Source organism: Scyliorhinus torazame, chromosome 4 (genome assembly GCF_047496885.1).
Source record: "Scyliorhinus torazame isolate Kashiwa2021f chromosome 4, sScyTor2.1, whole genome shotgun sequence".
Classification (NCBI taxonomy): domain Eukaryota; kingdom Metazoa; phylum Chordata; class Chondrichthyes; order Carcharhiniformes; family Scyliorhinidae; genus Scyliorhinus; species Scyliorhinus torazame.
Window position 1 is genome coordinate 370,479,990 of NC_092710.1, and position 21,857 is coordinate 370,501,846.

Here is a 21,857-nt window from a genome sequence, read left to right on the forward strand (position 1 = left end):
AGGTAGAATATGATGTGGTGATGTTTGGGCTCCTTAGTTAAGGGTGGATGAACCGGGTTTAGTGGGAGTGCATTCCCTGTTTATCAGACAGATTACACACTCGAGGGACAGTGTGGGAAGGTGGAGTTAAGGTCGAAGATCAGCCATGATCTTCCTGAATGGTGGAGCGGATTGAAGAGTCTCTGTTTTTATTTAATTTTGAGGCAGACAAAACGGTCCACCCCCAGGTCAGAACCAAGATGACCGGACGATGTGGGGAGAAACTGGACATCGAGAAAAGAACATTGTTTAGAATCATTGAGCTAAATAATCAATGGGACAGTGTATGGAAATGAGGAAGAAATGTTCACTGTTGATATGAATGTCGCTGAATAATTTTGAATCTAGAATAAATGCTGCAGTGTGTGTGTGGGAGTCATAATTACTAACTGCCAGTAGTGGGCAATATTTCTAAACAGGGTCACAGGGATTTGGAGATGGACATTGGTGGAATTGTCCAAAATGCCAATATTGACTCAGAGACGTAACCTGTCTGATGAACAGACATTGCGTTCCCTCAAAGGTAAATATAACCGTCTTGAGGTAAGGAGATTAAAACTATGCTCAGTATTCCAGATTAAACCCAATGGAAAGTTAAACAGTTTTAGAATAGAGTTAAGCATATCTCACTGTTTCATGTTCAGAAAAGCAACAGAACCTTCCAGAAAACCTTGATTCTCCCGTCTTTTCAAAACCCATTCCCATTAGCCCGTCTGTGGTAAAAATATCCATGATGAAATATGTGCTATCGAAGGATTGGTTGTCCTGTTCCAGATCCTTCATTAGTTGAAACAGGTGCTCTTCCATTTGCTGTTCATCAACTTTCGTGTCAAAAGCCCTGCAACAGAATTAAGAACAGAGGACTTTAATTTTTACCCTCCTGACAAAACCTGTTTGGAAAGTCGGTTGCCAGGACAACAGGGACAGGAGTTGACCATTCAGCCCATTGAGTCGCCTCCGCCAGTCAGTTATTCCAGGCATTGTCAAACGCGGGGGAGCGACCGCGACTGTTAATCACGCCGGCTGCAAGCGGCCTTCAAAATGGCTGCGAACATGTTCAAAAAAAGCGGCTGCACTGTGCATGCGTGTCAGATCGATGCACTGTGCATGCGTGTCAGATCGATGCACTGTGCATGCGTGTCAGATCGATGCACTGTGCATGCGTGTCAGATCGATGCACAGTGCATGCGTGTCAGATCGATGCACTGTGCATGCGTGTCAGATCGATGCACTGTGCATGTGTGTCAGATCGATGCACTGTGCATGCGTGTCAGATCGATGCACTGTGCATGCATGTCAGATCGATGCACTGTGCATGCGTGTCAGATCGATGCACTGTGCATGCGTGTCAGATCGATGCACTGTGCGTGCGTGACAGATCGATGCACTGTGCATGCGTGACAGATCGATGCACTGTGCATGCGTGTCAGATCGATGCACTGTGCATGCATGTCAGATCGATGCACTGTGCATGCGTGTCAGATCGATGCACTGTGCATGCGTGTCAGATCGATGCACTGTGCATGCGTGTCAGATCGATGGCGATCATGTGCAGTGCGGCCGTTTTTTTTTTAAACGGTCGCAGCTTTTTGTTTTACAAGTTCGGGGGGGTTTTATTCATTTAATTTTTTTTTTCATTTATTTTATTCTTTTAATTTTTTTTTATTTTTACAAGTTCGGGTGGGGGGGGTTTATTTGATCAAATTTTACAGGAAAAATGTGCGGAATTTTGGACAGATGGAGACTCCATACTTTCCCACACCGGAAGGCTTCACCTTCATCCAACAGATTCCATTGGAGGAGCGCGTACGAGGGCCAAAGGGACCCAAAACCATTTCCTCCATTTTTATCAGCAGCAAACAAGGGAAGAGAAAATGGTGGCTCGCGCAGTTTGGCCGGCGTGGGTCACGAAGGTCGGCCGACGCGGGTCGCGAAGGTCGGCCAGCGTGGGTCGCGAATGTCGGCCGGCATGGTTCGCGAAGGTCGGCTGGCCTGGGTCCCGAAGGTCGGCCGGTTGGTAAAAATGGGTCCCCGGAAAAAAAGTTTGAAGAAGACTGAGTTAGTCCCCAGCTGGGGTAAGATCATCGAGAAGCTGGCCAAATGGGCAGACAAGTGGCAGATAGAGTTTAACACAGAGAAATGTGAGGTGATGCATTTTACAGAAAGGGTGGAGAGAGTCTATCCAGACTTAATGGCTCAGATCTAAAGAGAGTGCAGTAGCAGAGGGACCTCGGGGTGCCCGCCCAGGATAGATTCTCTGCCATTCCGGCGGGAAAAACGCCAGTGTGAGAAACATTCTTCACAATGTAGTGTGCCAAAGTCAGGATGCCTGGCGCTGCCCACAGAGTTGAGGATGGAGAGCGCCCTCAACCCTGGACCCTGGAGCACCACAGCAGTGGGTTGGGGGAGATTGGGACCATGGATCTTCCGTATCATGTGTTCTGGAGGGGGTCCTTCTGCTGGCCTGTTTCTGGGTGACCAATGTTGCTGGAAATCGATCTGCATTTTCAGGAGGTCCACCTTCTTTTGTCAACATGGCTCAGTGTTGTTGGACATCTTTTCAATATGACACCCAGGCAGGAGGGCGGACTACACACCATCCAGGCCTGACCCACTGCTGAAAACAGCGGAAAACACCCAGGTGAATAATTAATGATGGGTGGGAAGATTCAGAGTGTTTTCCGGCAAGCGGCCACGTTCCTGCCCACTTTCATGCCCACTTTCCTGCCCACTTTCCTGCCCACATTCCTGCCCATGTTGCTACCCATGTTGCTACCCATGTTCCTGCCCTCGTTCATGCCCATGTTCCTGCCCTCGTTCATGCCCATGTTCCTGCCCACATTTATGCCCTCGTTCCTGCCCACGTTGCTACTCACGTTGCTACCCATGTTCCTGCCCACATTTCTGACCATATTCCTGCCCTTGTTCCAGCCCACATTTCTGCCCACATTCCTGCTCACTCTCCTGCTCACGCTCCTGATCACTCTCCTGCTCACGCACATGCTCACGCTCCTGCTCACACTCCTGCTCACGTTTCTGCCCACGTTACTGCCCACGCTCCTGCCCACGTTCCAACACACGCGCCTGCCCATGTTCCTGCCCACGTTCCTGCCCACATTCCTGCCCACGCTCCTGCCCATGCTCCTGCCCACAGTCCTGCCCATATTCCTGCCCTTGTTCCTGCCCATGTTTCTGCCCATGTTTCTGCCCGCATTCCTGCCCTCATTTCTGACCACACTCCTGCCCATATTTCTGCCCACATTCCTGCCCACGTTACTGCCCACGTTCCTGTCCACGCTCCTGCCCACGCTCCTGCCCACGCTCCTGCCCACATTCCTGTCCACGCTCCTGCCCACGCTCCTGCTCACGTTCCTGCTCACGTTCCTGCTCACGCTCCTGCTCACGGTCCTGCCCGTGATCCTGCCCACATATCTGCCCACATTCCTGCCCATGTTCCTGCCCACACTCATGCCCACGTTGCTGCCCACATTCATGCCCCTGCTCCTGCTCACGCTCCTGCTCACAGTACTGCCCACGTTCTTGCCCACATTCCTGCCCTCAATCCTGCCCATGTAGCTGCCCATGCTCCTGCCCACGTTCCTGCCCACATTCCTGCCCATGCTCCTGCCCACGTTCCTGCCCATGTAGCTGCCCATGCTACTGCCCATGTTCCTGCCCACATTCCTGCCCATGTTGCTGCCCACATTCCTGCCCACGCTCCAGCCCATGTTACTGCCCACGTTCCTGCCCACATTCCTGCCCTCAATCCTGCCCATGCTCATGCCCATGCTCCTCCCCACACTCCGGCCCACGTTCCTGCCCATGCTCCTGCCCACGTTCCTGCCCACGCTCCTGCCCCTGTTTCTGCCCACATTCATGCCCCTGCTCCTGCCCACGCTCCTGCCCACGTTCCTGCCCTTGTTCCTGCTCACGCTCCTGCTCACAGTACTGCCCATGCTCCTGCCCACATTCCTGCCCACATTCCTGCCCACATTCCTGCCAATGTTCCTGCCCACGCTACTGCCTATGTATCTGCCCACATTCCTGCCCACGTTCCTGACCATGTTTCTGCCCACATTCCTGCCCACGCTCCTGCCCACGTTCCTGCCCATGTTCCAGCCCACGCTCCTGCCCATGTTCCTGCCCACATTCCTGCCCACATTCCTGCCCACACACCTGCCCATGTTTCTGCCCACATTCCTGCCCACATTCCTGCCCATGTTCCTGCCCTCGTTCCTGCCCACGCTCCTGTCCACGTTTCTGGCCACATTCCTGCCCCTGCTCCTGCCCACGCTCCTGCTCACGCTCCTGCTCACGGTCCTGCCCTTGTTCCTGCCCACATACCTGCCCACGTTCCTGCCCATGTTCCTGCCCACACTCCTGCCCACGTTCCTGCCCAAGCTCCTGCCGACGTTTCTGCCCACATTCCTGCCCACATTCATGCCCCTGCTCCTGCCCACGCTCCTGCCCTCGTTCCTGCCCATGTTCCTGCCCACGCTCCTGCCCTCGTTCCTGCCCATGTTCCTGCCCATGCTCCTGCCCATGTTCCTGCTCACGCTCCTGCCCACAAAATAGCACTTAGTCTCAAAATGGGAGAATTGCTCCCCGGGCTGATGTTGATACAAGAGCTGACAGAAAGGAACATCAATCACAATATATCAGTCACTAAACTCACCTGCCATAGAACCAAACAGGAGGGGCTGTTACTATTTCAACTGTTGGATCTGTTGGTTGAGGCGGGTTGGTGACTTGAGGAACTATCACAAGAAATACTCGGAATCTCTGCTGTATTTCGCCATTTTTCACGTATCCAAAAACTCCCCAAGGTGCAGAGAGAGGAACAATAGTACCTGTGGACAGAGAGACACTGTTACAGCATTTAACTGGGTGATCAGCTGATAGATAGTCAGAGGTTACAGGTCAGGGGGCAGGGTCACTTTGGTGACATGTGGAAAATGTTGTGATATCACTTTAAGGGAATATGCAAATGCCCAAGTTGCCAGGATGGAGAGCAGCATGTGACCAGCATGGTCCCACTCGCAGTGTGAGTGTCGACTGTTGTGTTCTGCTTCTTCATGTAGCATAAGCTGCTTCCTTGATGTCGGCTCTGACAAAGGAAGGTTCAGACTTGGAGATGGTTTAACACATTTATTGAACAGTTAACAATTCTCCTCCTTGAGTTCGACTCTCCTGCTCATCTTGCTATAGTAACTCAGTCTAACTAACCAGTCTGCTCTCAGCCATGCGGTGAGTGTGATGCTTCCTGATCTGCCCCTGTCTCTCTGAGTGTCCTTTTATATGGGTACCTTGTGGTAGTGCCACCTCTGGGTGTCTTGACAGCTCATTGGACGTGTCCTATCTTACTGACCTATCGGTTGAATGTCTGTCAGCTCCCGCTAGTGTTTATTTAGTTGCAGAGTATTTACATGAACCCCTTGTGTGTTTACAGTGATGCACATCAGCACACCGACACCACACCCCCCTCCCTGCCCCCCGAGCCCTACACCACCCCCTTCCCTGCCCCCCGAGCCCTTCCCCACACTCCCCTCCCTGCCCTCAGAGCCCTACACCACCCCCCTCCCTGCCCCTGAGCCCTACACCACCCCCCCTCCCTGCCCCCCCGAGCCCTTCCCCACACACCCCTCCCTGCCCCCCGAGCCCTACCCCCCTCACCCCCCTCCCTATCCCCGAGCCCTACAACCCCCACAACCCCCCCTGCCGACACGAGACCTTACACCTCCTCCACATCCGTTGCACAGCTCTCCTTCCACATTACCCCCCTCGTCTTTGTCAAGCCATTAGTTCACCCCCACTCCAAACCCCCCCCCCCCCCCTCCCATGACCCCAGAACGCACCTCATACTCCTCTCCTGGTCAAACTTTGTACCTTTATTGTGGTGGCTGCTGAGTGTCACAGAGCTGTCCAGATAGACACTGGTGTGTGTCGCTGCTGGAAGGGACAGACAGCACAGAGCTGTCCAGATAGACACTGGTGTGTGTCACTGCTGGAAGGGACAGACAGCACAGAGCTGTCCAGATAGACACTGGTGTGTGTCACTGCTGGAAGGGACAGACAGCACAGAGCTGTCCAGATAGACACTGGTGTGTGACACTGCTGTAAGGGACAGACAGCACAGAGCTGTCCAGATAGACACTGGTGTGTGTCACTGCTGGAAGGGACAGACAGCACAGAGCTGTCCAGATAGACACTGGTGTGTGTCACTGCTGGAAGGGACAGACAGCACAGAGCTGTCCAGATAGACACTGGTGTGTGACACTGCTGTAAGGGACAGACAGCACAGAGCTGTCCAGATAGACACTGGTGTGTGTCACTGCTGGAAGGGACAGACAGCACAGAGCTGTCCAGATCGACACTGGTGTGTGTCACTGCTGGAAGGGACAGACAGCACAGAGCTGTCCAGATAGACACTGGTGTGTGTCACTGCTGGAAAGGACAGAGAGCACAGAGCTGTCCAGATAGACACTGGTGTGTGTCACTGCTGGAGGGGGAGACAGCACAGAGCTGTCAGATAGACACTGGTGTGTGTCACTGCTGGAAGGGACAGACAGCACAGAGCTGTCCAGATAGACCCTGGTGTGTGTCACTGCTGGAAGGGACAGACAGCACAGAGCTGTCCAGATAGACACTGGTGTGTGTCACTGCTGGAAGGGACTGACAGCACAGAGCTGTCCAGATAGACACTGGTGTGTGTCACTGCTGGAAGGGACAGACAGCACAGAGCTGTCCAGATAGACACTTGTGTGTGTCACTGCTGGAAGGGACAGACAGCACAGAGCTGTCCAGATAGACACTGGTGTGTGTCACTGCTGGAAGTGACAGACAGCACAGAGCTGTCCAGATAGACACTGGTGTGTGTCGCTGCTGGAAGAGACAGACAGCACAGAGCTGTCCAGACAGACACTGGTGTGTGTCACTGCTGGAAGGGACAGGCAGCACAGAGCTGTCCAGATAGACACTGGTGTGTGTCACTGCTGGAAGGGACAGACAGCACAGAGCTGTCCAGATAGACACTTGTGTGTGTCACTGCTGGAAGGGACAGACAGCACAGAGCTGTCCAGATAGACACTGGTGTGTGTCACTGCTGGAAGGGGGAGACAGCACAGAGCTGTCCAGATAGACACTGGTGTGTGTCACTGCTGGAAGGGACAGACAGCACAGAGCTGTCCAGATAGACACTGGTGTGTGTCGCTGCTGGAAGAGACAGACAGCACAGAGCTGTCCAGATAGACACTGGTGTGTGTCACTGCTGGAAGGGGGAGACAGCACAGAGCTGTCCAGATAGACACTGTTGTGTTTCACTGCTGGAAGGGAAAGACAGCACAGAGCTCTCCAGATAGACACTGGTGTGTGTCGCTGCTGAAGGGGGAGACAGCACAGAGCTGTCCAGATAGACACTGGTGTGTGTCACTGCTGGAAGGGACAGACAGCACAGAGCTGTCCAGATAGACACTGGTGTGTGTCACTGCTGGAAGGGACAGACAGCACAGAGCTGTCCAGATAGACACTGGTGTGTGTCACTGCTGGAAGGGACAGACAGCACAGAGCTGTCCAGATAGACACTGGGGTGTGTCACTGCTGGAAGGGACAGACAGCACAGAGCTGTCCAGATAGACATTGGTGTGTGTCACTGCTGGATGGGACAGGCAGCACAGAGCTGTCCAGATAGACACTGGTGTGTGTCACTGCTGGAAGGGGGAGACAGCACAGAGCTGTCCAGATAGACACTGGTGTGTGTCACTGCTGGATGGGACAGACAGCACAGAGCTGTCCAGATAGACACTGGTGTGTGTCACTGCTGGAAGGGGGAGACAGCATAGAGCTGTCCAGATAGACACTGGTGTGTGTCACTGCTGGAAGGGGGAGACAGCATAGAGCTGTCCAGATAGACACAGGTGTGTGTCGCTGCTGGAAGGGGGAGACAGCACAGAGCTGTCCAGATAGACACTGGTGTGTGTCGCTGCTGGAAGGGACAGACAGCACAGAGCTGTCCAGATAGACACTGGGGTGTGTCACTGCTGGAAGGGACAGACAGCACAGAGCTGTCCAGATAGACATTGGTGTGTGTTACTGCTGGAAGGGACAGACAGCACAGAGCTGTCCAGATAGACACTGGTGTGTGTCGCTGCTGGAAGGGACAGACAGCACAGAGCTGTCCAGATAGACACTGGGGTGTGTCACTGCTGGAAGGGACAGACAGCACAGAGCTGTCCAGATAGTCACTGGTGTGTGTTACTGCTGGAAGGGACAGACAGCACAGAGCTGTCCAGATAGACACTGGTGTGTGTCACTGTTGGAAGGGGGAGACAGCACAGAGCTGTCCAGATAGACACTGGTGTGTGTCACTGCTGGAAGGGACAGACAGCACAGAGCTGTCCAGATAGGCACTGGTGTGTGTCACTGCTGGAAGGGACAGACAGCACAGAGCTGTCCAGATAGACACTGGTGTGTGTCACTGCTGGAAGGGGGAGACAGCACAGAGCTGTCCAGATAGACACTGGTGTGTGTCACTGCTGGAAGGGACAGACAGCACAGAGCTGTCCAGATAGACACTGGTGTGTGTCACTGCTGGAAGGGGGAGACAGCACAGAGCTGTCCAGATAGACACTGGTGTGTGTCACTGCTGGAAGGGGGAGACAGCACAGAGCTGTCCAGATAGACACTGGTGTGTGTCACTGCTGGAAGGGAGAGACAGCACAGAGCTGTCCAGATAGACACTGGTGTGTGTCACTGCTGGAAGGGACAGACAGCACAGAGCTGTCCAGATAGACACTGGTGTGTGTCACTGCTGGAAGGGACAGACAGCACAGAGCTGTCCAGATAGACACTGGTGTGTGTCGCTGCTGGAAGGGACAGACAGCACAGAGCTGTCCAGATAGACACTGGTGTGTGTCACTGCCGGAAGGGGGAGACAGCACAGAGCTGTCCAGATAGACACTGGTGTGTGTCACTGTTGGAAGGGACAGACAGCACAGAGCTGTCCAGATAGACACTGGTGTGTGTCACTGTTGGAAGGGACAGACAGCACAGAGCTGTCCAGATAGACAATGGTGTGTGTCACTGCTGGAAGGGACATACAGCACAGAGCTGTCCAGATAGACAATGGTGTGTGTCACTGCTGGAAGGGACATACAGCACAGAGCTGTCCAGATAGACACTGGTGTGTGTCACTGCTGGAAGGGACAGACAGCACAGAGCTGTCCAGATAGACACTGGTGTGTGTCACTGCTGGAAGGGGGAGACAGCACAGAGCTGTCCAGATAGACACTGGTGTGTGTCGCTGCTGGAAGGGACAGACAGCACAGAGCTGTCCAGATAGACACTGGGGTGTGTCACTGCTGGAAGGGACAGACAGCACAGAGCTGTCCAGATAGACACTGGTGTGTGTCACTGCTGGAAGGGGGAGACAGCACAGAGCTGTCCAGATAGACACTGGTGTGTGTCACTGCTGGAAGGGACAGACAGCACAGAGCTGTCCAGATAGACACTGGTGTGTGTCACTGCTGGAAGGGACAGACAGCACAGAGCTGTCCAGATAGACACTGGTGTGTGTCACTGCTGGAAGGGACAGACAGCACAGAGCTGTCCAGATAGACACTGGTGTGTGTCACTGCTGGAAGGGACAGACAGCACAGAGCTGTCCAGATAGACACTGGTGTTTGTTGCTGCTGGAGGGGGAGAAGGAGACTCCTGTACTCGCAGCCCTGGCACAATACTGAACGGGAAACGGTGGCACAGGCGTGTCCATGGGTCCAGCAGCACGGTGCTGCCCATGAAGACGAGCTGGGCATGGAGACGGAGGGCAGGAAGTGTGGTGAACGATGCATCAGGAGCGGCGCAGCACTGTGGCAGTGTTGCATTCACCTCAAATCTCGGGTGAACCGAGAGCCCCCTGTTCACGCCAGCCTTCATCGCCATTAACCCGCCATTGGGAGACTTGTAACGGAATTTTACACCAGCGGGTATTCGACGGTCTGGCTCCCACCAGATTCACCGCATCCAGCCGGCACTAAGAGAATTGGGAGAATGGGGTCCCTGGTTTAACAGAGCTGTGAGTGAGGTCGGTCTCATTGCTCTATTGGACTGATCCATTTAATTGCACGGACCCTCTCTTCACTTTCCCCATTCGTTGAACATTTCTCTGTTGAATTTTAGCCTTGCATTTGTTTCCAGTTCATTCCCGTGACTTCCGGCCTCCCCAGAGTTGGATTTGGAGAGGGTTTTCCAAAGATGTTACATTCGCGCCACACAAGTGCCCGGCAATGACCATCTCCGACAAGAGAGGGTCTCACCCTCGCCCCAGAGAGCGGGGAATCTGTGGAATTTGAAGAAGGAATTAGATTTGCTCTCGGGGCGAAAGGGATCGAGGGAGATGGGGGAAGGTGGGATCAGGGGATTGAACTTGATGATCAGCCATGATCAGAATGAATGGCGGGGCAGGCTCGAAGGGCCGAATGGCCTCCTCCTGCTTCTATTTTCCCGGTTTGTTCCTATGTGTGTAAGTAGCCCAAACAGCGCCTCAACCCACTGGTCACATGTGACCGCGGAACGCTCTGGGATTGACAATTCTTTGCTCAGTGTGTCAGTCTGTACAAAAAGTTTCAAACGTGACAGGTTAAAGAGTGAATGGCTGTTTTAGAATCTGTTGTTACTTTGAAGGAACATCTGACATACCTGCAACATTCCCACAACGTGCATAACTGAATAGTTTGTCCAGACCGATCGCCAGCGCACTTTTAATATCCACGGCATCAACTTCAGTTTCAATCCTCCGGCGTTCTTTGAATTGCACCTCAAGGTAATTCTAAAACAAGAAAATAAAATCCATCACCATGTGACACAACTGAACTCGCACCAAAACACATCAGTGTTGAGGGGACTGTCCTCGGTTCCCAGGTGTGGGAGCAGTATTCATGTCCTGTGATAGGGAGACCCCCCCCTCACAGAGACCCCTGTGACAGGGAGACCCCCACAGAGTCCCCTGTGACAGGGAGACACCCACAGAGACCCCTGTGATAGGGAGACCCCCACATAGAGACCCCTGTGATAGGGAGATCCTCACAGAGACCCCCGTGATAGGGACACCCCCACAGAGACCCCTGTGATAGGGAGACCCCCCCCCAAGAGACCCCAGTGATAGGGAGACTCCCACAGAGACCCCTGTGATAGGGAGACCCCCACAGAGACCCCTGTGATAGGGAGACCCCCCCACAGAGACCCCAGTGATAGGGAGACCCCCACAGATACCCCAGTGATAGGGAGACCCCCACAGAGACCCCTGTGATAGGGAGACCCCCCCCACAGAGACCCCAGTGATAGGGAGACCCCCACAGAGACCCCAGTGATAGGGAGACCCCCACAGAGACCCCTGTGATAGGGTGACCCCCCTATTTTGACCCCCTTCCTGCAGGAATCCCCTCCACAGGCGACTCCCCACATAAAGACCCCCCCCCCCCACAGACACACAGAAGATGAACCCACCCCTGCCTGGAAGCTCAGAGCAGTCCAAACAGGGTCAGTTAGTGCCCCCCTATTACAGGGGTCCCTGTGGGGGGCTCCCTATTACAGGGGTCTCTGTGGGGTCTCCCTATCCCAGGGGTCTCTGTGCGGGGGTCTCCCTGTCTCAGGGGCCTCTGTGGGGGGTCTCCCTATCACTGGCGTCTCTGTGGGGGGGCTGACATGTGGTCCGGAGGGTGGGGGGGGGGGGGGGGGGGGGCTGTGCGGTGTGGTGGGGAGAGAGGGTGTGGGATGATGGGGGGGCTGTGCGGTGTGGTGGGGAGGGAGGGTGAGGGATGATGGGGGGGGGCTGTGCAGTGTGGTGGGGAGGGAGGGTGAGGGCTGATGGGGGGGGGCTGTGCGGTGTGGTGGGGAGAGAGGGTGAGGGATGATGGGGGGGGCTGTGCGGTGTGGTGGGGAGAGAGGGTGAGGGATGATGTGGGGGGGCTGTGCTGTGTGGTGGGGAGAGAGGGTGAGGGATGATGGGGGGGGCTGTGCGGTGTGGTGGGGAGGGAGGGTGAGGGCTGATGGGGGGGCTGTGCGGTGTGGTGGGGAGAGAGGGTGAGGGATGATGGGGGGGTTGTGTGGTGTGGTGGGGCAGGAGGGTGAGGGGTGATGGGGGGGTCTGTGTGGTGTGGTGGGGAGAGAGGGTGAGGGATGATGGGGGGGGCTGTGCGGTGTGGTGGGGAGGGAGGGTGAGGGATAATGGGGGGGGGGGCTGTGCAGTGTGGTGGGGAGAGAGGGTGAGGGATAATGGGGGGGTGGCTGTGCAGTGTGGTGGGGAGAGAGGGTGTGGGATGATGGGGGGGGGCTGTGCGGTGTGGTGGGGAGAGAGGGTGTGGGATGATGGGGGGGGGGCTGTGCAGTGTGGTGGGGAAGGAGGGTGAGGGATGATGGGGGGGGCTGTGCAGTGTGGTGGGGAGGGAGGGTGAGGGATGATGGGGGGGCTGTGCGGTGTGGTGGGGAGGGAGGGTGAGGGATGATGGGGGGGACTGTGCGGTGTGGTGGGGAGAGAGGGTGTGGGGTGATGGGGGGGGCTGTGCGGTGTGGTGGGGAGGGTGGGTGACGGATGATGGGGGGGGGCTGTGCGGTGTGGTGGGGAGAGAGGGTGAGGGATGATGGGGGGTGGGTTCGGTGTGGTGGGGTGGGAGGGTGAGGGATGATGGTGCGGCTGTGCAGTGTGGTGGGGAAGGAGGGTGACGGATGATGGGGGGGGCTGTGCGGTGTGGTGGGGAGGGAGGGTGACGGATGATGGGGGGGCTGTGCAGTGTGGTGGGGAAGGAGGTTGAGGGATGATGGGGGGGCTGTGCGGTGTGGTGGGGAGGGAGGGTGAGGGATGATGGGGGGGGCTGTGCGGTGTGGTGGGGAGAGAGGGTGAGGGATGATGGGGGGGTCTGTGCGGTGTGGTGGGGAAGGAGGGTGAGGGATGATGGGGGGGCTGTGCGGTGTGGTGGGGAGGGAGGGTGTGGGATGATGGGGGGGCTGTGCGGTGTGGTGGGGAGGGAGTGTGAGGGATGATGGGAGGGGCTGTGCGGTGTGGTGGGGAAGGAGGGTGAGGGATGATGGGGGGGGGCTGTGCGGTGTGGTGGGGAGGGAGGGTGAGGGATGATGGGGGGGCTGTGCGGTGTGGTGGGGAGGGAGGGTGAGGGGTGATGGGGGGGCTGTGCAGTGTGGTGGGGAAGGAGGGTGAGGGATGATGGGGGGGGGGCTGTGAGGTGTGGTGGGGATGGAGGGTGAGGGGTGATGGGGGGGGGCTGTGCAGTGTGGTGGGGAAGGAGGGTGAGGGGTGATGGGGGGGGGCCGTGCAGTGTGGTGGGGAGGGAGGGTGAGGGGTGATGGGGGGGGGCTGTGCGGTGTGGTGGGGAGGGAGGGTGAGGGATGATGGGGGGGGCTGTGCAGTGGGGTGGGGAGGGAGGGTGAGGGGTGATGGGGGGGCTGTGCGGTGTGGTGGGGAGGGAGGGTGAGGGATGATGGGGGGGGGCGGTGCAGTGTGGTGGGGAGAGAGGGTGTGGGATGATGGGGGGGGGCTGTGTGGTGTGGTGGGGAGGGAGGGTGTGGGATGATGGGGGGGGCTGTGCAGTGTGGTGGGGAGAGAGGGTGTGGGATGATGGGGGGGGGCTGTGCAGTTTGGTGGGGAAGGAGGGTGAGGGATGATGGGGGGGGGCGGTGCAGTGTGGTGGGGAGAGAGGGTGTGGGATGATGGGGGGGGGCTGTGTGGTGTGGTGGGGAGGGAGGGTGTGGGATGATGGGGGGGGCTGTGCAGTTTGGTGGGGAAGGAGAATGAGTGATGATGGGGGGGCGGTGCAGTGTGGTGGGGAGAGAGGGTGTGGGATGATGGGGGGGGCTGTGCAGTTTGGTGGGGAAGGAGGGTGAGGGATGATGGGGGGGGGCGGTGCGGTGTGGTGGGGAGAGAGGGTGTGGGATGATGGGGGGGGGCTGTGTGGTGTGGTGGGGAGGGAGGGTGAGGGATGATGGGGGGGCTGTGCAGTGTGGTGGGGAGGGAGGGTGAGGGATGATGGGGGGAGGCTGTGCGGTGTGGTGGGGAAGGAGGGTGTGGGGTGATGGGGGGGGCTGTGCAGTTTGGTGGGGAAGGAGGGTGAGGGATGATGGGGGGGCTGTGCAGTGTGGTGGGGAGGGAGGGTGTGGGGTGATGGGGGGGGCTGTGCAGTTTGGTGGGGAAGGAGGGTGTGGGATGATGGGGGGGGCTGTGCGGTGTGGTGGGGAGGGAGGGTGTGGGGTGATGGGGGGGGCTGTGCAGTTTGGTGGGGAAGGAGGGTGAGGGATGATGGGGGGGCTGTGCAGTGTGGTGGGGAGGGAGGGTGAGGGCTGATGGGGGGGGCTGTGCGGTGTGGTGGGGAGAGAGGGTGTGGGGTGATGGGGGGGGGGCTGTGCGGTGTGGTGGGGAGAGAGGGTGAGGGGTGATGGGGGGGCTGTGCAGTGTGGTGGGGAAGGAGGGTGAGGGATGAAGGGGGAGGGCTGTGCAGTGTGGTGGGGAGGGAGGGTGAGGGATGATGGGGGGGGTGCGGTGTGGTGGGGAGAGAGAGTGAGGGGTGATGGGGGGGGCGGTGTGGTAGGGAGAGATGTGATGGGGGGGGGTGCTGTGTGGTGGGGAGGGAGGGTGAGGGATGATAGGGGGGGGTGTGCGGTGTGGTGGGGAGGGAGGGTGAGGGATGATGGGGGGGGTGTGTGCGGTGTGGTGGGGAGAGAGGGTGTGGGATGTTGGGGGGGGGGCTGTGCAGTGTGGTGGGGAGAGAGGGTGAGGGATGATAGGGGGGGTGTGCGGTGTGGTGGGGAGGGAGGGTGAGGGATGATGGGGGGGGTGTGCGGTGTGGTGGGGATAGAGGGTGAGGGATGATGGGGGGGGCTGTGCTGTGTGGTGGGGAGGGAGGGTGAGGGATGATGGGGGGGCTGTGCGGTGTGGTGGGGAAGGAGGGTGAGGGATGATGGGGGGGGGGCTGTGTGGTGTGGTGGGGAGGGAGGGTGAGGGGTGATGGGGGGGGGCTGTGCAGTGTGGTGGGGAAGGAGGGTGAGGGGTGATGGGGGGGGCTGTGCAGTGTGCTGGGGAGGGAGGGTGAGGGGTGATGGGGGGGCTGTGCGGTGTGGTGGGCAGGGAGGGTGAGGGATGTTGGGGGGGGGTGCTGTGCAGTGGGGTGGGGAGGGAGGGTGAGGGGTGATGGGGGGGGGCTGTGCAGTGTGGTGGGGAAGGAGGGTGAGGGGTGATGGGGGGGGGCTGTGCGGTGTGGTGGGGAGAGAGGCTGAGGGATGATGGGGGGGCTGTGCAGTGTGGTGGGGAGAGAGGGTGAGGGGTGATGGGGGGGGCTGTGCGGTGTGGTGGGGAGGGAGGGTGAGGGATGATGGGGGGGGCTGTGCAGTGTGGTGTGGAGGGAGGGTGAGGGATGATGGGGGGGGGCTGTGCAGTGTGGTGTGGAGGGTGTGGGATGATGGGGGGGGCTGTGTGGTGTGGTGGGGAGTGAGGGTGAGGGATGATGGGGGGGCAGTGCGGTGTGGTGGGGAGGGAGGGTGAGGGATGATGGGGGGGCTGTGCGGTGTGGTGGGGTAGGAGGGTGAGGGATGATGGGGGGGGGCTGTGCAGTGTGGTGGGGAGGGAGGGTGTGGGATGGTGGGGGGGGCTGTGCAGTGTGGTGGGGAGGGAGGGTGAGGGATGATGGGGGGGTTGTGTGGTGTGGTGGGGCAGGAGGGTGAGGGGTGATGGGGGGGTCTGTGTGGTGTGGTGGGGAGAGAGGGTGAGGGATGATGGGGGGGGCTGTGCGGTGTGGTGGGGAGGGAGGGTGAGGGATAATGGGGGGGGGGGGGCTGTGCAGTGTGGTGGGGAGAGAGGGTGAGGGATAATGGGGGGGTGGCTGTGCAGTGTGGTGGGGAGAGAGGGTGTGGGATGATGGGGGGGGGCTGTGCGGTGTGGTGGGGAGAGAGGGTGTGGGATGATGGGGGGGGGGCTGTGCAGTGTGGTGGGGAAGGAGGGTGAGGGATGATGGGGGGGGCTGTGCAGTGTGGTGGGGAGGGAGGGTGAGGGATGATGGGGGGGCTGTGCGGTGTGGTGGGGAGGGAGGGTGAGGGATGATGGGGGGGACTGTGCGGTGTGGTGGGGAGAGAGGGTGTGGGGTGATGGGGGGGGCTGTGCGGTGTGGTGGGGAGGGTGGGTGACGGATGATGGGGGGGGGCTGTGCGGTGTGGTGGGGAGAGAGGGTGAGGGATGATGGGGGGTGGGTTCGGTGTGGTGGGGTGGGAGGGTGAGGGATGATGGTGCGGCTGTGCAGTGTGGTGGGGAAGGAGGGTGACGGATGATGGGGGGGGCTGTGCGGTGTGGTGGGGAGGGAGGGTGACGGATGATGGGGGGGCTGTGCAGTGTGGTGGGGAAGGAGGTTGAGGGATGATGGGGGGGCTGTGCGGTGTGGTGGGGAGGGAGGGTGAGGGATGATGGGGGGGCTGTGCGGTGTGGTGGGGAGAGAGGGTGAGGGATGATGGGGGGGTCTGTGCGGTGTGGTGGGGAAGGAGGGTGAGGGATGATGGGGGGGCTGTGCGGTGTGGTGGGGAGGGAGGGTGTGGGATGATGGGGGGGCTGTGCGGTGTGGTGGGGAGGGAGTGTGAGGGATGATGGGGGGGGCTGTGCGGTGTGGTGGGGAAGGAGGGTGAGGGATGATGGGGGGGGGCTGTGCGGTGTGGTGGGGAGGGAGGGTGAGGGATGATGGGGGGGCTGTGCGGTGTGGTGGGGAGGGAGGGTGAGGGGTGATGGGGGGGCTGTGCAGTGTGGTGGGGAAGGAGGGTGAGGGATGATGGGGGGGGGGCTGTGAGGTGTGGTGGGGATGGAGGGTGAGGGGTGATGGGGGGGGGCTGTGCAGTGTGGTGGGGAAGGAGGGTGAGGGGTGATGGGGGGGGGCCGTGCAGTGTGGTGGGGAGGGAGGGTGAGGGGTGATGGGGGGGGCTGTGCGGTGTGGTGGGGAGGGAGGGTGAGGGATGATGGGGGGGGCTGTGCAGTGGGGTGGGGAGGGAGGGTGAGGGGTGATGGGGGGGCTGTGCGGTGTGGTGGGGAGGGAGGGTGAGGGATGATGGGGGTGGGCGGTGCAGTGTGGTGGGGAGAGAGGGTGTGGGATGATGGGGGGGGGCTGTGTGGTGTGGTGGGGAGGGAGGGTGTGGGATGATGGGGGGGGCTGTGCAGTGTGGTGGGGAGAGAGGGTGTGGGATGATGGGGGGGGGCTGTGCAGTTTGGTGGGGAAGGAGGGTGAGGGATGATGGGGGGGGCGGTGCAGTGTGGTGGGGAGAGAGGGTGTGGGATGATGGGGGGGGCTGTGTGGTGTGGTGGGGAGGGAGGGTGTGGGATGATGGGGGGGGCTGTGCAGTTTGGTGGGGAAGGAGGGTGAGGGATGATGGGGGGGGGCGGTGCAGTGTGGTGGGGAGAGAGGGTGTGGGATGATGGGGGGGGCTGTGCAGTTTGGTGGGGAAGGAGGGTGAGGGATGATGGGGGGGGGGCGGTGCGGTGTGGTGGGGAGAGAGGGTGTGGGATGATGGGGGGGGGCTGTGTGGTGTGGTGGGGAGGGAGGGTGAGGGATGATGGGGGGGCTGTGCAGTGTGGTGGGGAGGGAGGGTGAGGGATGATGGGGGGAGGCTGTGCGGTGTGGTGGGGAAGGAGGGTGTGGGGTGATGTGGGGGGCTGTGCAGTTTGGTGGGGAAGGAGGGTGAGGGATGATGGGGGGGCTGTGCAGTGTGGTGGGGAGGGAGGGTGTGGGGTGATGGGGGGGGCTGTGCAGTTTGGTGGGGAAGGAGGGTGTGGGATGATGGGGGGGGCTGTGCGGTGTGGTGGGGAGGGAGGGTGTGGGGTGATGGGGGGGGCTGTGCAGTTTGGTGGGGAAGGAGGGTGAGGGATGATGGGGGGGCTGTGCAGTGTGGTGGGGAGGGAGGGTGAGGGCTGATGGGGGGGGGCTGTGCGGTGTGGTGGGGAGAGAGGGTGTGGGGTGATGGGGGGGGCTGTGCGGTGTGGTGGGGAGAGAGGGTGAGGGGTGATGGGGGGGCTGTGCAGTGTGGTGGGGAAGGAGGGTGAGGGATGAAGGGGGAGGGCTGTGCAGTGTGGTGGGGAGGGAGGGTGAGGGATGATGGGGGGGGTGCGGTGTGGTGGGGAGAGAGAGTGAGGGGTGATGGGGGGTGCGGTGTGGTAGGGAGAGATGTGATGGGGGGGGGTGCTGTGTGGTGGGGAGGGAGGGTGAGGGATGATAGGGGGGGGTGTGCGGTGTGGTGGGGAGGGAGGGTGAGGGATGATGGGGGGGGTGTGTGCGGTGTGGTGGGGAGAGAGGGTGTGGGATGTTGGGGGGGGGCTGTGCAGTGTGGTGGGGAGAGAGGGTGAGGGATGATAGGGGGGGTGTGCGGTGTGGTGGGGAGGGAGGGTGAGGGATGATGGGGGGGGTGTGCGGTGTGGTGGGGATAGAGGGTGAGGGATGATGGGGGGGGCTGTGCTGTGTGGTGGGGAGGGAGGGTGAGGGATGATGGGGGGGCTGTGCGGTGTGGTGGGGAAGGAGGGTGAGGGATGATGGGGGGGGGGCTGTGCGGTGTGGTGGGGAGGGAGGGTGAGGGGTGATGGGGGGGGGCTGTGCAGTGTGGTGGGGAAGGAGGGTGAGGGGTGATGGGGGGGGGGCTGTGCAGTGTGCTGGGGAGGGAGGGTGAGGGGTGATGGGGGGGCTGTGCGGTGTGGTGGGCAGGGAGGGTGAGGGATGTTGGGGGGGGGTGCTGTGCAGTGCGGTGGGGAGGGAGGGTGAGGGGTGATGGGGGGGCTGTGCGCTGTGGTGGGGAGGGAGGGTGAGGGATGATGGGGGGGCTGTGCGGTGTGGTGGGGAGGGAGGGTGAGGGATGATGGTGGGGGCTGTGCGGTGTGGTGGGGAAGGAGGGTGAGGGATGATGTGGGGTGCTGTGCGGTGTGGTGGGGTGGGAGGGTGAGGGATGATGGGGGGGGGCTGTGCATTGTGGTGGGGAGAGAGGGTGAGGGGTGATGGGGGGGGATGTGCTGTGTGGTGGGGAGAGAGGGTGAGGGCTGATGGGGGGGGCTGTGCGGTGTGGTGGGGAGAGAGGGTGAGGGATGATGGGGGGGGCTGTGCAGTGTGGTGTGGAGGGAGGGTGAGGGATGATGGGGGGGGGCTGTGCAGTGTGGTGTGGAGGGAGGGTGTGGGATGATGGGGGGGGCTGTGTGGTGTGGTGGGGAGTGAGGGTGAGGGATGATGGGGGGGCTGTGCGGTGTGGTGGGGAGGGAGGGTGAGGGATGATGGGGGGGCTGTGCGGTGTGGTGGGGTAGGAGGGTGAGGGATGATGGGGGGGGGCTGTGCAGTGTGGTGGGGAGGGAGGGTGTGGGATGATGGGGGGGGCTGTGCAGTGTGGTGGGGAGGGAGGGTGAGGGATGATGGGGGGGGGGCTGTGCGGTGTGGTGGGGAGGGAGGGTGTGGGATGATGGGGGGGGCTGTGCAGTGTGGTGGGGAGGGAGGGTGAGGGATGATGGGGGGGCTGTGCGGTGTGGTGGGGTAGGAGGGTGAGGGATGATGGGGGGGGGCTGTGCAGTGTGGTGGGGAGGGAGGGTGTGGGATGATGGGGGGGGCTGTGCAGTGTGGTGGGGAGGGAGGGTGAGGGATGATGGGGGGGAGCTGTGCGGTGTGGTGGGGAGGGAGGGTGTGGGATGATGGGGGGGGCTGTGCAGTGTGGTGGGGAGGGAGGGTGAGGGATGATGGGGGGGGGCTGTGCGGTGTGGTGGGGAGGGAGGGTGAGGGATGATGGGGGGGGCTGTGCGGTGTGGTGGGGAGGGAGGGTGAGGGATGATGGGGGGGGGGCTGTGCGGTGTGGTGGGGAAGGAGGGTGAGGGATGATGGGGGGGGGCTGTGCAGTGTGGTGGGGAGGGAGGGTGAGGGCTGATGGGGGGGGGCTGTGCGGTGTGGTGGGGAGGGAGGGTGAGGGGTGATGGGGGGGGCTGTGCGGTGTGGTGGGGAGGGAGGGTGAGGGATGATGGGGGGGCTGTGCAGTGTGGTGGGGAGGGAGGGTGAGGGATGCTGGGGGGGGGGCTGTGCGGTGTGGTGGGGAGGGAGGGTGAGGGATGATGGGGGGGGCTGTGCGGTGTGGTGGGGAGAGAGGGTGTGGGAGATGGGGGGGGGGCTGTGCGGTGCGGTGGGGAGAGAGGGTGAGTGATGATGGGGGGGCTGTGCAGTGTGGTGGGGAGGGAGTGTGAGGGATGATGGGGGGGGGTGTGCGGTGTGGTGGGGAGGGAGGGTGAGGGGTGATGGGGGGGGGCGGTGTGGTGGGGAGAGAGGTGATGGGGGGGGTGCAGTGTGGTGGGGAGGGAGGGTGAGGGATGATGGGGGGGGTGTGCGGTGTGGTGGGGATAGAGGGTGAGGGATGATGGGGGGGCTGTGCGGTGTGGTGGGGAAGGAGGGTGAGGGATGATGGGGGGGGCTGTGCAGTGTGGGGGGGAGGGAGGGTGAGGGATGATGGGGGGGGGGCTGTGCGGTGTGGTGGGGAGGCAGGGTGAGGGATGATGGGGGGGCTGTGCGGTGTGGTGGGGAGGGAGGGTGTGGGATGATGGGGGGGGCTGTGCAGTGTGGGGGGGAGGGAGGGTGAGGGATGATGGGGGGGGGGCCTCTGCGGTGTGGCGCGGAGGGAGGTGGAGGGCTGATGGGGGGGGCCGTGCGGTGTGGTGGGGAGAGAGGGTGAGGGATGATGGGGGGGGGGGGCTGTGCGGTGTGGTGGGGAGGGAGGGTGAGGGGTGATGGGGGGCTGTGCGGTGTGGTGGGGAGAGAGGGTGAGGGGTGATGGGGGGGGGGGCTGTGCGGTGTGGTGGGGAGGGAGGGTGAGGGATGATGGGGGGGGTTGCTGTGCGGTGTGGTGGGGAGGGAGGGTGTGGGATGATGGGGGGGCAGTGCAGTGTGGTGGGGAGGGAGGGTGAGGGATGATGGGGGGGGGCTGTGCGGTGTGGTGGGGAGGGAGGGTGTGGGATGATGGGGGGGGGCTTTGCAGTGTGGTGGGGAGGGAGGGTGAGGAATGATGGGGGGGGCTGTGCGGTGTGGCGCGGAGGGAGGGGGAGGGCTGATGGGGGGGCTGTGCAGTGTGGTGGGGAGGGAGGGGGAGGGCTGTTGGGGGGGTTCTGTGCGGTGTGGTGGGGAGAGAGGGTGAGGGATGATGGGGGGGCTGTGAGGTGTGGTGGGGAGGGAGGGTGAGGGATGATGGGGTGGGGCTGAGCGGTGTGGTGGGGAGGGAGGGTGAGGGATGATGGGGGGGGCTGTGCGGTGTGGTGGGGAGGGAGGGGGAGGGCTGATGGGGGAGGTCTGTGCGGTGCGGTAGGGAGGGAGGGTGAGGGATGATGGGGGGGGCTGTGCAGTGTGGTGGGGAGGGAGGGTGTGGGATGATGGGGGGGGCTGTGCAGTGTGGTGGGGAGGGAGGGTGAGGGATGATGGGGGGGGCTCTGCGATGTGGCGCGGAGGGAGGGTGAGGGCTGATGGGGGGGGCCGTGCGGTGTGGTGGGGAGAGAGGGTGAGGGATGATGGGGGGGGGGCTGTGCGGTGTGGTGGGGAGGGAGGGTGAGGGGTGATGGGGGGCTGTGCGGTGTGGTGGGGAGAGAGGGTGAGGGATGATGGGGGGGGGCTGTGCGGTGTGGTGGGGAGGGAGGGTGAGGGATGATGGGGGGGGGCTGTGCGGTGTGGCGGGGAGGGAGGGTGAGGGGTGATGGGGGGGCTGTGCAGTGTGGTGGGGAGGGAGGGTGATGGGGGGGTGCTGTGCGGTGTGGTGGGGAGGGAGGGTGAGGGATGATGGGGGGGCTGTGCGGTGTG

The 21,857-nt window shown here is 61.1% G+C and overlaps 1 protein-coding gene across 1 annotated transcript in view; it reads right to left on the minus strand.

Annotated features, from left to right (window-relative positions):
* Positions 1–234: 234 nt before the first annotated feature.
* Positions 235–21,857, minus strand: part of LOC140411535 (uncharacterized) — a 30,493-nt gene continuing 8,870 nt past the window's right edge. Inside the window, exons 3-5 of the mRNA XM_072500622.1 lie at positions 10,732–10,861; positions 4,715–4,889; positions 235–877 (exon numbers count right to left, since the gene is read on the minus strand). Coding sequence (XP_072356723.1) covers positions 655–877; positions 4,715–4,889; positions 10,732–10,861 — 528 coding nt within the window. The 3' untranslated portion in view covers positions 235–654. The remainder of the gene's footprint in view (positions 878–4,714; positions 4,890–10,731; positions 10,862–21,857) is intronic.